The sequence below is a fragment of the Periophthalmus magnuspinnatus genome, chromosome 22 (genome assembly GCF_009829125.3).
Source record: "Periophthalmus magnuspinnatus isolate fPerMag1 chromosome 22, fPerMag1.2.pri, whole genome shotgun sequence".
Lineage (NCBI taxonomy): Eukaryota > Metazoa > Chordata > Actinopteri > Gobiiformes > Gobiidae > Periophthalmus > Periophthalmus magnuspinnatus.
The window spans coordinates 8,037,351-8,051,031 of NC_047147.1; the positions used below are offsets into that span (position 1 = coordinate 8,037,351).

Consider the following 13,681-nt stretch of genomic DNA (forward strand, 5'->3'; position numbering starts at 1 on the left):
CCTCGGCGCAAAACAAACTCGTTAGCTTGTGATTGACACCAAAGTTGGCCAATAAGGTGGGGGCTGTGGGTTACTGGAGCCGCAGACAGTGAATGAGAGCTACAGATGACTGGAAGAGTACGCCCCACTCTCCCCCTTGTAGAATCAAGCTGTTACATTACACACGTTTAGTGATGTTTTCCTCTTAAAGCCCATGAACTGCGGAACACGCTGATGTGTGACATGCAGTGGTTTACTGTAAACAGATGGAGTTTTCTGGGCGCGTAAAAAGACGAGACTGGATATAAAGATCCGCGCGTAAAATTACGCGCGCGTATTGCGTAATTTTACGCAGCAGTTTTGCGTTTTAAACATGACGAAACGGACAAAACAAAGGAAGTGCGCGACCGATGACACTGTGGATGTTTGTACAAGTTAAACTAGAGGCATCTCGGACCCGGAGCGGAACCGAGTGAAGATCTCATGGTGGACTCAGGAGTAGAGGACCTTATGATTTGATGGACTGGATGCTGTTCCTGATCGGTAAGCGTGGTTTATTCTGCTATTAACTTAATTGTGCGTCAAATGTGTATCATGCATTAGCTAATGCCAATCTGCGCCCCCCAACCACCACCAATCATCACGCACACACCACTTGGGTGAAGTGTCTTGCCTAAGGACACAATGACAGAAATTGGTCCGAGTGGGACTCGATCCTCCAACCTTCGGGTTGCGGGACCAAAGCTCTAACCACTGATGCAAAATGACTGTCTCACTGTACAATCATGTACAGTGTGTTCTTAGTTTCCAGTGTGTGTTTGTTTACATTTTGAAGCGTGTGTGTGTTTGTTGATTGTTTGCAGTGTGTGGTTTGTAAATATATATTTATTTTGACCCATAACACTTGTTTTGACTGTATTTTATATACAAATATACATTTTATATTGTGTTTTGATATGATATATAAATGCACAGTAATAGAGCAGCTGGGTGTGCAGATACAGATTCCTCTCAGTGTGAGTTTTCCGTAGAGCCCTCACTGATGTCTGTGGGTTGAAACATTCAAAAGTTATTGCACTTTTTCCAAACGTTCTCCAAATGTCTTCATTCAGATAGGTTTGGAGAGACCTGGACTTACTCATGATAAAATGATTGTAAAACTCTCATTTTTACAGGTATTGACCTCAAATTTGAAATGTAAGTGGTCAACAATTTTGTCAGTTGAGATATAGTGTATTTTTGGCCCCGGCTCCTACTTCAGCTTTCTACACCTTCATTTTCACAAACATTTTTTGGCAAGGATGAGAAAACTTTTTTTTAAATGTATGTTCCAAAGTGTATAAATGCTCAGCAGACAAACTTACAGTGATTCTGACACCTGTGGGTAAAACTATAGGGTGTTACCTTTACAAAGACCCCAAACTTGTGCATTTACTACTGAGGGTTCAATAATGGTGATTATTTTAATTTGGAGAGGTCAGAACAAAGGCAATTTCACCAAAATGACCCGGAATGCTAAGGGGTTAAAATAATGATCAAAAAGCCAAATTATATAATTATAAATAATTATTTTAAAATTTTAAAAAATTAAAATTACATTATAGCCTCTTCAATGGATGGGAAGCAGCATCTTTTGTGAATTAATGTAGTTTATTGGACACTTGGTAAATGTGATAACATCTGCATTTAGATTAGGGACCACAGAAAACCTGGTAAAAACAGTCTATGACTGGAATCCAATGCTACCTGTGAATCATTGGCATGTGCCTATGAAGATGCAGGTTGTCCACCTGCTCCAAGTCACAACTCTCACAAAAAACTCAATGGTAGATGCAGCAAGCTACTCATAAAATTTGGTTTTAAAATTTTCTAAAGCTTCAGCAAATTGTCTTTGTCAGTATAATAATTTTGAATTAAATACTTTATAATTGTTAACATTTATTTTGTGCTCTGGACATTTTACTGGTCAAAACAATTGTTCATTGGTCTATTGTTGGTTCATTGTAAAAAGGTACACATTTGCACATTTAACACTAGGCACAAAAGGATGACTGAATTCAAATAAATTAAGAAAAAATCTTTGAAATGTAAAAGTAGTATTGTGAAGTAATCAAATAAAGGTATATATTGGAGTAAATATGCTTCCCTTAAACCCACAAATTTTGATAATGTTGGTGCAACTTCACTGTCTTCACTACACAATATTAGGATATTTTCACATAATTATTTATTTTACAAATTATGTACAATTGTTCAACAGAGAATGATTTTAATCAGCTGAACCACAGGAAAGCCCTGTATCCTGATTATTGGACAACAACTCAAAAGCCAGAGTTGTCAAAAAATGTCAGTAATGACTAGCATCACTTCAAAACCAGAACCACCTGAGTGAATCAGAACCAATACTACAGTAAAGACAAGAATTAATCCAAAAATGTTTTTAAATCCCAGTGTTCATAATTGGGTTGATTTTAGTCAAACATTAATCAACTAGTGGACAAAATATTGGCAATTCCAGGGATAAAGTATGGACCAACAAAAATACAATAGGGACAGAGAGAGGACCAGGACTAAACCAGGACTAAACCGGGACTAACCCAGGAATTGTATGACCAGTTGTACCCACTATTCTAAAAGATGAATATTTTAAGAATACACACACATTCATTCACTAGATTGTTTGACAGAAAAAGGCAGATGTGTTGACTTCCCGATTCCTTGCCCCACAACTCCCTTCAAGGCACTAAAAGGGGACATGCTGACACACCTGCAGGACAGGTTTTACCTTTTTTTCAGCATCCCAAATATTTTCTGTCAATATTAGCACTCTCAAGTTCAGTCATGAAGGGCTCTCTCGCCATAAACACTTTAAAAAAGGCAGTTGGCTGTTAGAACTCATACTAAAGACCAGCTTCACTTGTCGATTCTCCATTTTCAAAGTTTACATTTTGTGGCACTGTAACAAAAGAAATATTGCTGTCTCTGTGTTCATTTGCAGTACAACTAGAACTACTTTCCCCATTCATTACTTCAGAAGTCAATTGTAAACTTTGTACATCTTCAGACTCATCTTCATTATTTTGTATGGGAGCACAGGCCGTTTCCCCAAGCTGTTCTGCAGAATTACTTGGTCTGATAAAACCAACAAACTCTCCACTTGAGCTGAAGCGTAGACCTCTTGAATCCATTTTATTTTCACCTGATTGATCATTTTCATTCTCATCTTCAACACGCTGGTCTTCCAAAACTGTTTCTGTACCATTTTGTTCATTTGGAACATTTGAATCTTCTTGTTCAGCTAAATCAGGGGCATTTTGAGGTGTTGCAACTGGGGGAGCTTCACCCGTGCTGTGGCTATTATCTGCCACTTTGGCTCGAACCGCCTGGTGGCACATTGGGCACGTCTCTTGCACATAAAGCCACTTTCTTAAACAGTTTCCATGGAAGAAATGCCCACAGTATGTGATGACAGCAGAGTTCATTTCCTGTAAATACACAAATGAAAACAATAGATGCATTTTTTTAAGTGACAAATGTATGAATATACTAGTAATAATTGATGAATGGTTATGATTGGCAATTATATTATACTGAATACGATATTTATACAGCTTGGGATTGAACATCAAACAACAACTGTTACCACGGAAATCCGCCAAGTTTCTGACAGTAGTGCAAAAAGCTCATAGAGACACATTAGACAAAACAATGAAAGAGTGGAGGGAAAACCTGATAAACTGCTGGGTCACTATTGGTAAATACATTTATTGTTCTAGTGAGTCAGAATACTAAATTTAGTATTAACTTACAATCTCTCATTGGTTGAACATTAAGCTACCTGAAAATTCTGATGATGTGTGACGTTACAAGCCCGAGCTTTTAAAAGCCTGAGTGTAGATAAGATCTTTGCTCACTTCAGGTATTTGGTTACTACTTCCCTGACAACAAACCCGTCAACAACAGTGTCAAGGCCAAGCACACAACACACAAACATTACTGACGTTCAAAAAAATTTGCCTAAGGGCTTCAAGAGAAAGCTGAACTAAACTAAACAGGAAATAAACATCATGTACTGTATACTAGAATAGAAAACTCACATATCAAAGTTTAACTGCTGAGGAAGAGTTAAACTATGTGAACAGGGAAAAAGGTGCACCGTCCAACCAGTTTGTACTGTTCCGAGTAAAATTACTTGAACTTTGATGACTGTTGTTTACTATGTTAACATAACTTGACAGCTGAGTTTACATTCTAGTTAACCAAATCCAGTTATGTTGTGGATATTTTTGAACCCTTTTGATGCTCCAGTTCAAAATGCAGTTCTTACTTGGCAGCATTTTTATCTTATTTGGCTGTCAAGGGTTGTTTGTTTTGCCAAGATTATATAAACCACTGAATACTTATGAAAGCATTATCCTTGCCCTTTGGTAAAGTGATATAACAAAAAGTTGGGCCATGTCAACAAGCTCAAAGTTGATTTGAAGTTACTTTTTTGAAATGAATTCAATTAATTAAGTGATGATAGATTTTAGAATAAATCTTATATTAAAATTATTTGTGTGCAGATCTCAGAATTTTATGAACGTCGCTCCATGCTTTCCCCCACATGGTCAGCCAGTTCATACTTGTCAGCTCCAATATTTTGTTACCATTATAATTACCCACAATTACTTTTGGGTTTCAGGTCACAGCATTCTATAAGTCTGTAGTAATTATTCCCAGTAATTGTCCTAATGGGATAATTAAAAACCACACAGAGCAGTGGAGATTTCTATACAAATAAAACACTGACATGTAAATGCAATATAAAGTGTTTGAATGAATGTGTATCTGAAAACAACCAGTGATACAGTGGTACAATAACCCCACCTGGAAACAGATGGAGCAGACGTCGTTGTGCCTCTCCAGCTGCTCTGTGGTAGCTTTTGGGAGAGAGTTGATCTTCTTTGCTGCTTCCTGTCTCAGCAGAAAACTCTTCCACCCTGACTGTGCTCTGAGCCACACGTTAAAATACGAGTGAATGATGATCACAGAGGCACCCATCCAACTCCACTCCCCGAAAAGAGACTCCCACGTCCCATAGGCAACTACGCAGAGAGCCACCATGAACTCCAGCACGCGGCTCACAGCATTCACCCAGTAGATCACCTCGTCCAGGCTCTCGATCGGGTCACTGCGGAACAACTCCACCATGAACAGGGAGTAGATCAGCATCGTCCCCGTCACCTGCACATCAAGACATAATACGGTTTTAATGAGTTACTTGCATGAAAAATGAAGAGAGACAAGAATCACATCTCATAATATATTGGAAGGGAATAATTTGTCATTAAGAGTTTGACAATAAATGAATGAATTAATTCAATTATGTTTTAATTATTTGTCAATTTTGTTTAAACAATTGAATAAACTATAATTAAATGCTACAAAGAAGATCTGGGGATGTAACAATATAAAATTAACATTTAATGTTGTTTGTGAGCCAACTAATGATCATAGTGACATTATGTAGAGACGATTTCAACAGTGGTCATCTGGACATTGTTTTTGCAACCAAGACGTTTCAACTCCCATCCCGAAGCCATTTTCAATTTGATGGAACTATTTGAAGCACTTGGCTTTATCCTAACCTGAGTTTACCAAGTCCAGCCTCAAAGGGAGGAGTGAAAATTACCTGCAATTGTTTACTTCATATCATCATTACACATCATCATTAAGGGTCATTATGCCCCTATTGTTTATTGGCTGTCACATCTGCCACATTGTTAAGTACTCGATTAGCATTTGAAAGGCCTCACCATGGACTCACCAGTCTCTCCTGTTATTGCTAATTATACGTGTAACAATTTGAACAGAACACATTCACCTTGTTTCCAGGCACTCCACCCATGCATTGGTATCGCTACGTGGCGCGTCGACAACTGGTCCAAAATTCAAAATCTGGAACCCTTTACTGCACAAATTAATGCTGTGGATCCAAACATCAAGTTTACACCGGAAGAGGCCAAGGAGAACAAACTGGCCTTCTTAGATTGTGCAAAAACTAAAGGAGGGGACTGGAAACACCAGGTAAAAGTCTTCAGGAAGACCATACACACCGACCGATAAAAGTGAAAGAAGAACAAGACATGTAGAAGGTGTATTTCAATAGAACTAGCTAACAAACAGAAACTGTATACAAATAGGTGAGTTAGTTTCAGTATAGTTAGCTCCTCCCTTTAGATAGTTGTAAGGTGTCCACCAACAACTTGATCAGAACTGAAGAAGGAGCTTGGATAAGCAGCGAAAAGTCTTCCCTCTAAAACTTTTGTCCAGTTGACAGAATTGAATTTTTCTTTTGTTATGGATCATAAGCGGACAAATGAGGGATTACACAGACAATTGACTGGTTTGCTTTCACGGATTGAGAACACTTCTGTAAACAGCTGGTGATGTACTGTTCATTGCAGCTTTCTGTACTGTACATCCAGAAAATGTCTTCCAGATGTGAGCCGAAACATTTTGCTCACAAAAACAATGCCCAAATGCCTACTGCTGAAACCATCTCTAACCACTCCTGGACGAATGAGGGATTACACTCATAGTGACATTATAAAAATGCTAGCATTGTATTTTCCTCATGTTGAATGCTTAATTTTAATGAATGCCTCCAGACCATTACCCATTACTTTATACCTGAAGTGAAGTGAGCATGCAGCTGGACACCAGGATCAGGAGCCAGAAGTCCATGTGGAAGAACTGGGAGATTTTGTAAGCCATAAAAATTGGGAACACGAGGAGGAGGAGGCACATACTGAGGCCTCGGAAGTGCTTCCATAGACTCCTATAAAATAAATTACCAATAAACTTACACAGTGTCACCAAATTAGCATTTTTTTTAAAAATTTGAATCTTTCTTTCAATAAAAGCATTATCATAGTGAATACAGGAATATACCCTGGGGCTAAAGCAGTACTAAACCAGGACTATATATACAAGTCTAAATCAGAAAGATCACACTAAGACCAAGCCAGAAGAGAATCAATTCTGTTTAGCAAATAATTTTGAAAATGTATATTTTTATTGACACTTTAGACCATAAAGTGTACTATGACTTTTTTATGACTTTCTCATTACATTATTTTTTTTACAAATAATGTAATGAGACAAAGCATACATTAATATGTTTAATTTACACTGAGATGAACATGAACTCTTTCATACCTGTTGCGGGATGCTCCAAGAGATAAAATAACAGGATCAGTTATCTCTATCATGGATTGCAGAGTGGATGTGACGACGATGAAGAGGATGATGCTGAGGAGGAACGTGCGCTGGAGAGACTGCATGTCCAAAAGACCCGTTTGAAGAGCAAGAAGCAGCAATGTCACTCCCTCTGTCACACCTCTATCAGATCAAATAAGATGGAAAAACAAACATAACAATTTAAAAACAACTACCAATTTTCACTACACACACACATAAGTTACTTAACCATACTGGGGCAAAACTTGTCTTTAAATGTATTAGTTGAAGATGAAAGTACTGTAAAATTACCCAGTAAAGTGCTGAATTATCACATTGTCAATTATTACAACATTACAACAAAAGTTAATTCAATTTTTTATTCTTTTTCAATATTTTTGCAGCCTGTTGAAATAGTTTTTAGACAATATATTTGATAATGACATTTTGCATATGTTCAAAGCAGCAATATCAATTATTCAATATATCGTCCACCTGTGATAATTAATACTGTATAGAAATTTATGTCATCAATAAAATATTTAGTCAGGGGTATGACAAATCTGTACAGCAGAGAACCCTTTGTTAAAAGTTGGATATTTATGTTTTTTGTTGTGCAAATAAGCAAAGTAAATATGAATTGCAAGCAAAACCGTAAAAATGCAACGGATTCCCAGTGGTTTCTAGAACAGCTTTGAATGTGATAATTACAAGCTAAATTCTACAATGCCTTGGTTACACAAAAGGACATGCTCTTTACCTGTGCATGACATTCTCATTTTGGACGGCAGCGTACCCTCCCAGGTAGAACTTGCATAGGTTTAGGAGTCCCAGGGCCAAATAAGACACAACAAAAGTCAGACCAAGCAGCGAGTACGGAGTAGCACAACACTCAGAGACACTGTAAAAAGAAGTCAGCAACAAAAAGGCATTATAGATTAAAATACACTATGGCGACAGTAGTTGAGTAGTGATACCACAGAAAAAAAATATTCAGGATTAAGAATAATTATAACAACACAGGACTTTACCATGGCTACTCTAGTACAAAATTTAACTAGAACATAAAAAACATATGGATCTAAACCTGGATGACACAAAGACTAACCTATTCAACAATACAGCTAAATTAGCATGAAACCCATGACTAAACCAGAACTACACTGCATGAAAGAAATCCAGAGTGAAAACTATGAAAGAATGAAAGATTTACCCAGAGTCCAAATCAGACCAATTCATGCTTCAGTGTCCTGTTTATAGATGCCATTGAGCACTTTTCACCATTCAAAAGAGATAATATTTTGTTAATTGCTATGGTGTTAATTTTTTATCATTCTTAAAACCGTGGAGAGATCGTCACAAGAGCTACTGAACACAAAGGGGCTATTGAGGACAATCTAATACTAATCTAGAACCAAACCAGGTCAAAACAGTAGTATACAGATCACATGTAAAATCTAAAATTACATCAGTGGATATGAATCAATAGATTGTCCTTTACATAAAACTAAATTTGCATTTGAAAAGCAAACAGTCTCTGAGTAGCACCACGTGTATTCAGTCCACAGTTTGAGAACCAATAGTCTGCTCTGTGTAATTAAATCCAACCTTGAGAGCAGGAAGAAGATGATTCCCTGATGACTCGTCGACAAGTTGCCAGAAGAGATGTCGGAGCCCAGCTGGACCACAAATAAGACGAACCAGAAGACACTGAAGAGGACAGGGACGGCAAACTGCGTCCACAATGAGATGCCCACTGCCATAAGTCTGTACAAGTCAATGACCTAAAAGCAGGCCAGAAAATTGCTAAATCAATCACACAACCTATTAATGTGATGAGTTTTTTAGTGAGTTAGACAATGCCATGTAGTTTTATAATTACATCAACAAATATTATCTTTGGTGTTGATGTGGTCCATGCTTGCAGCATGCTTCTATCCATAGATTACTTATCCGAACATGTCCAAACCATCTCAATATTGCAACATTTAACTTTATCTCGAAAACAAACAACATGGCCTGTCCCTCTCATCAGTATTCCTTAAGAGCTAAAATAGATTTGTATAAGGCTGGCATGTTTTAGACATAAAGTGCAATATCATATGATCCTACAAAGGACATTTATCTAAATAAATAATTGCAGCCTTTGTGATTTGATAATGGTTAGTATTTGATACTATTCAAATTAAAATTTTGATTTTATTGCAATCAATCCTTTAGCCCTAGAGCCTTGTTTTTTCACAAATTTTACACTTTGCTGTACAGTTTGTTAGTTGATTAACTTAGTAAATTACCCTAAAAGTTGTTTCATAACTGTACCTCTAGTTGAAGAAGCTCTGAGTAGGCTGCTCTTGCAAGGCCATACGGCACAAAAAGATGTGAGAGCAGAAACACAGCGATGCCTGCTCCAGTCAGCCCCATTGAGAAAGTATTGACCAAGAGCAATGTGGCGTGAGGGATAGTGCACAGACGGGCCAGCAGGGGGAGCATGTGAGCGGAAAAAATCCACACCTTTCTAGTCTTCATTAAGAAGGCACACAACGTACTGAGGATAATCTGACCTGATACAGAAACAAGAAAAACTGTAAAATACTATATCAGGCATACAGCACAATCTACAATATAGTAGAAAGCTTGAACTGTGTAACCTTTCTAGTGGAGGGCGCACCACCTGCTTGTTTCAATGGGGATATCATTTGTTTGCCAAAAATGTTTCAGATTATGACATAGATCCCATCTATATCCAAGCAGGTGGCACCTCAGGCCAAATTATAGGTCAGATCTGTGGAGATGGAGGTAACCCTGCTCACATGTTTTTCAGGCATAGCAATAAATGTACTTGAATGATTTCGGAATATACATATTTCAAGCTATACTGTGAAACATGTGATAAAAGTATTAATAAATAGCATACCTTACACCAGAAAAGTGACATAGCGCACCAATTTTTAGTGGTTTGATTAAAGAAGAGACTCATCCAATTTATAAACATTGAAATATTTGAAGCTTGCAGAGATTTAAAATGTACTCTGTGATGTAAATTGTGCAATTTATTAGTAAGTGTATATTATAAGTAGGTTAAACAACAAAGAAACAAATTCTTTTTTTTAATCAAAAGTAGATCTAAATAATTATAATGACAATCTCATAAAAAACCTTTACAATATTGTGTCTGTACGCTACCTGTGCAATGTTTTCAGAGGTTCAAAAACACATTCACCTTTCCCAGAGTTTTCTTGAAGTACTGTCTACACAGCGTAAAGCTTTGGAATTTATAGGGAAAAATGTCTTACTTACTTGTGAGTGCTGAGACAAATCTGTTGAAGGCCAGGGAGTTGAGGTACACAGCCCCTTCATAACCAAACTGCAGCTCCTCTCGAACGTAGTCCCTGAATTCACACATTATTATTAAAAATGTAAGGACCCTGTGTAAATTAAGACATCTCAGTTTTGCCCCAGTAAGGCTAGGCTGGTTCAAGTCTTTTTTATATCTCATAGACCTGACTTCGGCCTTGGCTTAGATTTGATCTGCGTTACGCAAAGTATTAACAATGATAAATTAGTTTGGTACATTTTTATTTTAAATCCAAAGAAAAGGAAAAGCTCACTTGGAAATCTGATGGCCCATGTACAGGAGCATAGCAGCGAGGATGTGGAGGTAGAGAGTCACAATGTGTCTGAGTGGCAAAATCAACACCACCAGGTTCACCACATGGCCTGGAAGATAAAATCAAAATTCATAAGAAAATGTATATAAAATCCAGTGTATATTCATAAAAATATTGTTGGAATAGTATAGCCTGGTTTAATAAAACTTGGACCACTTTCAGGTCCTTTGTGTTATTTTGACTTCAAGCGAAATTAGAGGAAAAGTGGCAGTGCAAGCAAATAGGAGATTTTACTGTTTCCTCCCTTTGTTCACTAATATGTACTGTATATGCTATGAATGAAGGGTGATTGTTGACTCTTTTTATTTCCCTTGATGAATTAATCCCAGCATGGATGGTTGTACTAATTTTGTATGTGTTGTTTTTCAATGGCCAGTTGTTTCTTACCAATGTAGTACAAGTTCCAGATGACATACTTGTATTTAAAAAGCATGTCTTCATTTTTGGCTTTGAGGTGCTCCGTTAAACCTTCGATATCACATTTGTAGAGTAGGTCGAGCACCAGGATACTGGGCACCCTGAGGGCCACATTGGCCAGCTCCTCCAGTCGGGGCATCCTGAAACTGGCTTCAAGGAAACCATGCAAATCTGGGTCACATGACTTTCACAGAAGGAGGACGGAGGAGGAGAAGCTTCTTAACTACAGTACTGTCATCTGTAAACATCGACAAACCAAAGTTTGATTACTGTTATACATGTCTGCATGTAAAAACTGTATTAACAGGCACAGATAAACAATTATGGATATGTCATGTTTATTTCCGTCTGTAGGCAGAAAATAAAAATGCCAAAAATACCCACTCCCAAATATGTATTATAGCTATATAGTATAATACATAAGTCACACATTACAGCCTAAATAATGTGTGTGCAGCATTAGTAAGTAGTCCTGATTTGTGGAGTCCTGATCAAACTAATGCAAACAACAATTTAATTCACAATTTAATAAAGAATGCATAGAGCCTTGTTAAATGCCATTACAAACATAATGTGGTAAACCCAATGTGGCTTGTAAATAGCTTGCTTTGGTAGGAAAAAGGGCAAGCTGTGGGCGTTTGGACCATCTTTACAAGCACACATTTTTCAAATTAATTATTGTAAGAAATTATTATGCTCAAGCAGAACTGTATAATTAGATAAATGTAAAGATGCACTTACTTTGCACAGGACCCGTGTTCACCTCCGCACAGCCATTTGCTACTAGCTCGTAACCGCAGAACACTTTTCAAATCGATCCACCGCATGTTTTCATAGCACTGCAAGAAAAATATATGGACTTTTTATGACGCCAGTTTCTAATTAATATTTCTGAATGCCAGTGGCTTTGAAAACATTGCAAAAAGGCGTGACACAAAGCGATTTAGGACGAGTAAACCACTACAAATGCAATGTTATGATTCCTCTTGCTGGCGCGAGACTTCCGCTGTACACGTCACACAAACGCACCAATCAGATTCCAGTATTCTGCATTTCAAAATAAAAGTTTAATATCTGAACTATTTTCAAGCATGAAGATTTGTGTTGTTGTGCGTTTTATTATCAATATTTGTCGATGGGCCACGTTTATTATTAACACAGAGATAGATTCAGGAGTTTTGAAGATTGCATTTGAAGAACGCAGCAGGAAAGGTTCTGCCAGAATATTTTGCACTATCATAAAATTAATATGTAAGTAAATAAGTAAATAATAAAATATGAGAAAGCCCATAACCCAACATTATATCTTGTTTGGCACACTAAAGACTAAACTCTCTTCCTGCTAAATTTCCTTTTTTTCTTTTTTCTTTTTTTTGACCAACCATGCCAACTGTTCAATTATAAATAGGCTACTTGTTGGTGGTAGAAATAGATACAGACCCCGGTTTCCATTGAGCACTAATAATAATTGAAATTGGAAGTTGTTGGGGTTTTTTTTGTTTTGTTTTTGTTTTATGGACAAGAGATGTATAATGTCAGACTGAGCTTTTTAGGTCAATTCAGTTCACCCTGAATAAACAACCACCCAACCTACAGTTATTAGGTAACTTGGAGCCATAGACTGTTTAAAGAAGTCTATGCTTGGAACCTATTAGAACTTGTCTTGTCATTATTATCATCATTTTATCTGCATTTGCGTGGAAACATGACTGAAATATGACACACAGTTCACAGGAGCATTCTGTTTTTGGGGAGGGGGGTTCTGGGCCGGGCTGGGACAGCACGAGGAGAAGGGAGGGTTTTGAAAGCTCCTCTGGCTCCTCGTGCGCCCAGGATCTTTTTTCTCCTTTTCACTTTGGCTGCACACGATGACCGGGATGGAAAAGTCATTGTGCACTTTAGCAGCAGCGTTTTTTCTACTTTACTTGAACGCAGCGCTGATACAAGCTCAAAAGGCATCTACAGACAGGAATTCTTTATTAAAATCAACTCCAAGGCCTGCATCTTCATTTAGACCAACAAAAGGAACGCTAACTGTTACTACTGTGAAGCCAAAATATGGAAAAGTCAATGCAACTATTGCTACAACACGAAAATCTCCAATCAAAACTACTACTGCGAGACCGAGCCAAATGGAGACACGTAAACCCACCAAGGAACCCACCAAGGAACCCACCAAGGAACCCACTAAGGAGCCCTTCAAAAAACAGGATAAAGACGCCAAAGAGGATAAGACACCAAAACTAGGTCAGTACAACTTGACTTAATTTAAATACTAAGTCAGAGCTGCCCCTCCAGAGAGCAATAATGACATGTATAGGGTTAATTAGGTCTAATAGGGCAATTACATGGTTAATTAACAGTGACGCATTCACGGACTGTTAGACTTTTAG

General features: G+C 37.6%; 2 protein-coding genes across 3 annotated transcripts in view; one reads left to right on the forward strand and one right to left on the reverse strand.

The window, feature by feature from the left end:
• LOC117390885 (probable carboxypeptidase X1) overlaps positions 1–13,681 on the forward strand; it is a 102,183-nt gene that overhangs the window by 74,861 nt on the left and 13,641 nt on the right. Inside the window, exon 1 of one of the 2 annotated variants that reach the window (XM_033988692.2) lies at positions 13,063–13,535. The exons of the other annotated variant lie outside the window; for it this stretch is intronic. Coding sequence (XP_033844583.2) covers positions 13,157–13,535 — 379 coding nt within the window. The 5' untranslated portion in view covers positions 13,063–13,156. Of the gene's footprint in view, positions 1–13,062; positions 13,536–13,681 lie in introns of those variants that run through there. 2 annotated transcript variants of the gene reach the window in all.
• zmp:0000000662 (RING finger protein 145) lies at positions 1,901–12,307 on the reverse strand. Its single transcript, XM_033987650.2, has 11 exons — positions 12,030–12,307; positions 11,259–11,526; positions 10,812–10,920; positions 10,501–10,592; positions 9,523–9,764; positions 8,812–8,987; positions 7,964–8,104; positions 7,183–7,365; positions 6,655–6,802; positions 4,849–5,205; positions 1,901–3,464 (listed from the first exon to the last, which is right to left on the reverse strand). Exons 2-11 carry the CDS (start codon positions 11,425–11,427, stop codon positions 2,880–2,882), a joined length of 2,202 nt encoding a protein of 733 aa, XP_033843541.1. The 5' UTR covers positions 11,428–11,526; positions 12,030–12,307; the 3' UTR covers positions 1,901–2,879.

Bases quoted from the DNA above. Each gene is read 5' to 3' on its own strand.
- zmp:0000000662 (XM_033987650.2), bottom strand. From the start codon at position 11,427: ATGCCCCGACTGGAGGAGCTGGCCAATGTGGCCCTCAGGGTGCCCAGT. The intron at 7,366-7,963 runs GTAAAGAGCATG...TTGATCTGATAG, and splicing joins AATGAGAATGTCATGCACAG to AGGTGTGACAGAGGGAGTGA. The intron at 5,206-6,654 runs GTATAAAGTAAT...CTTGATGTGCAG, and splicing joins GCATGCTCACTTCACTTCAG to GTGACGGGGACGATGCTGAT.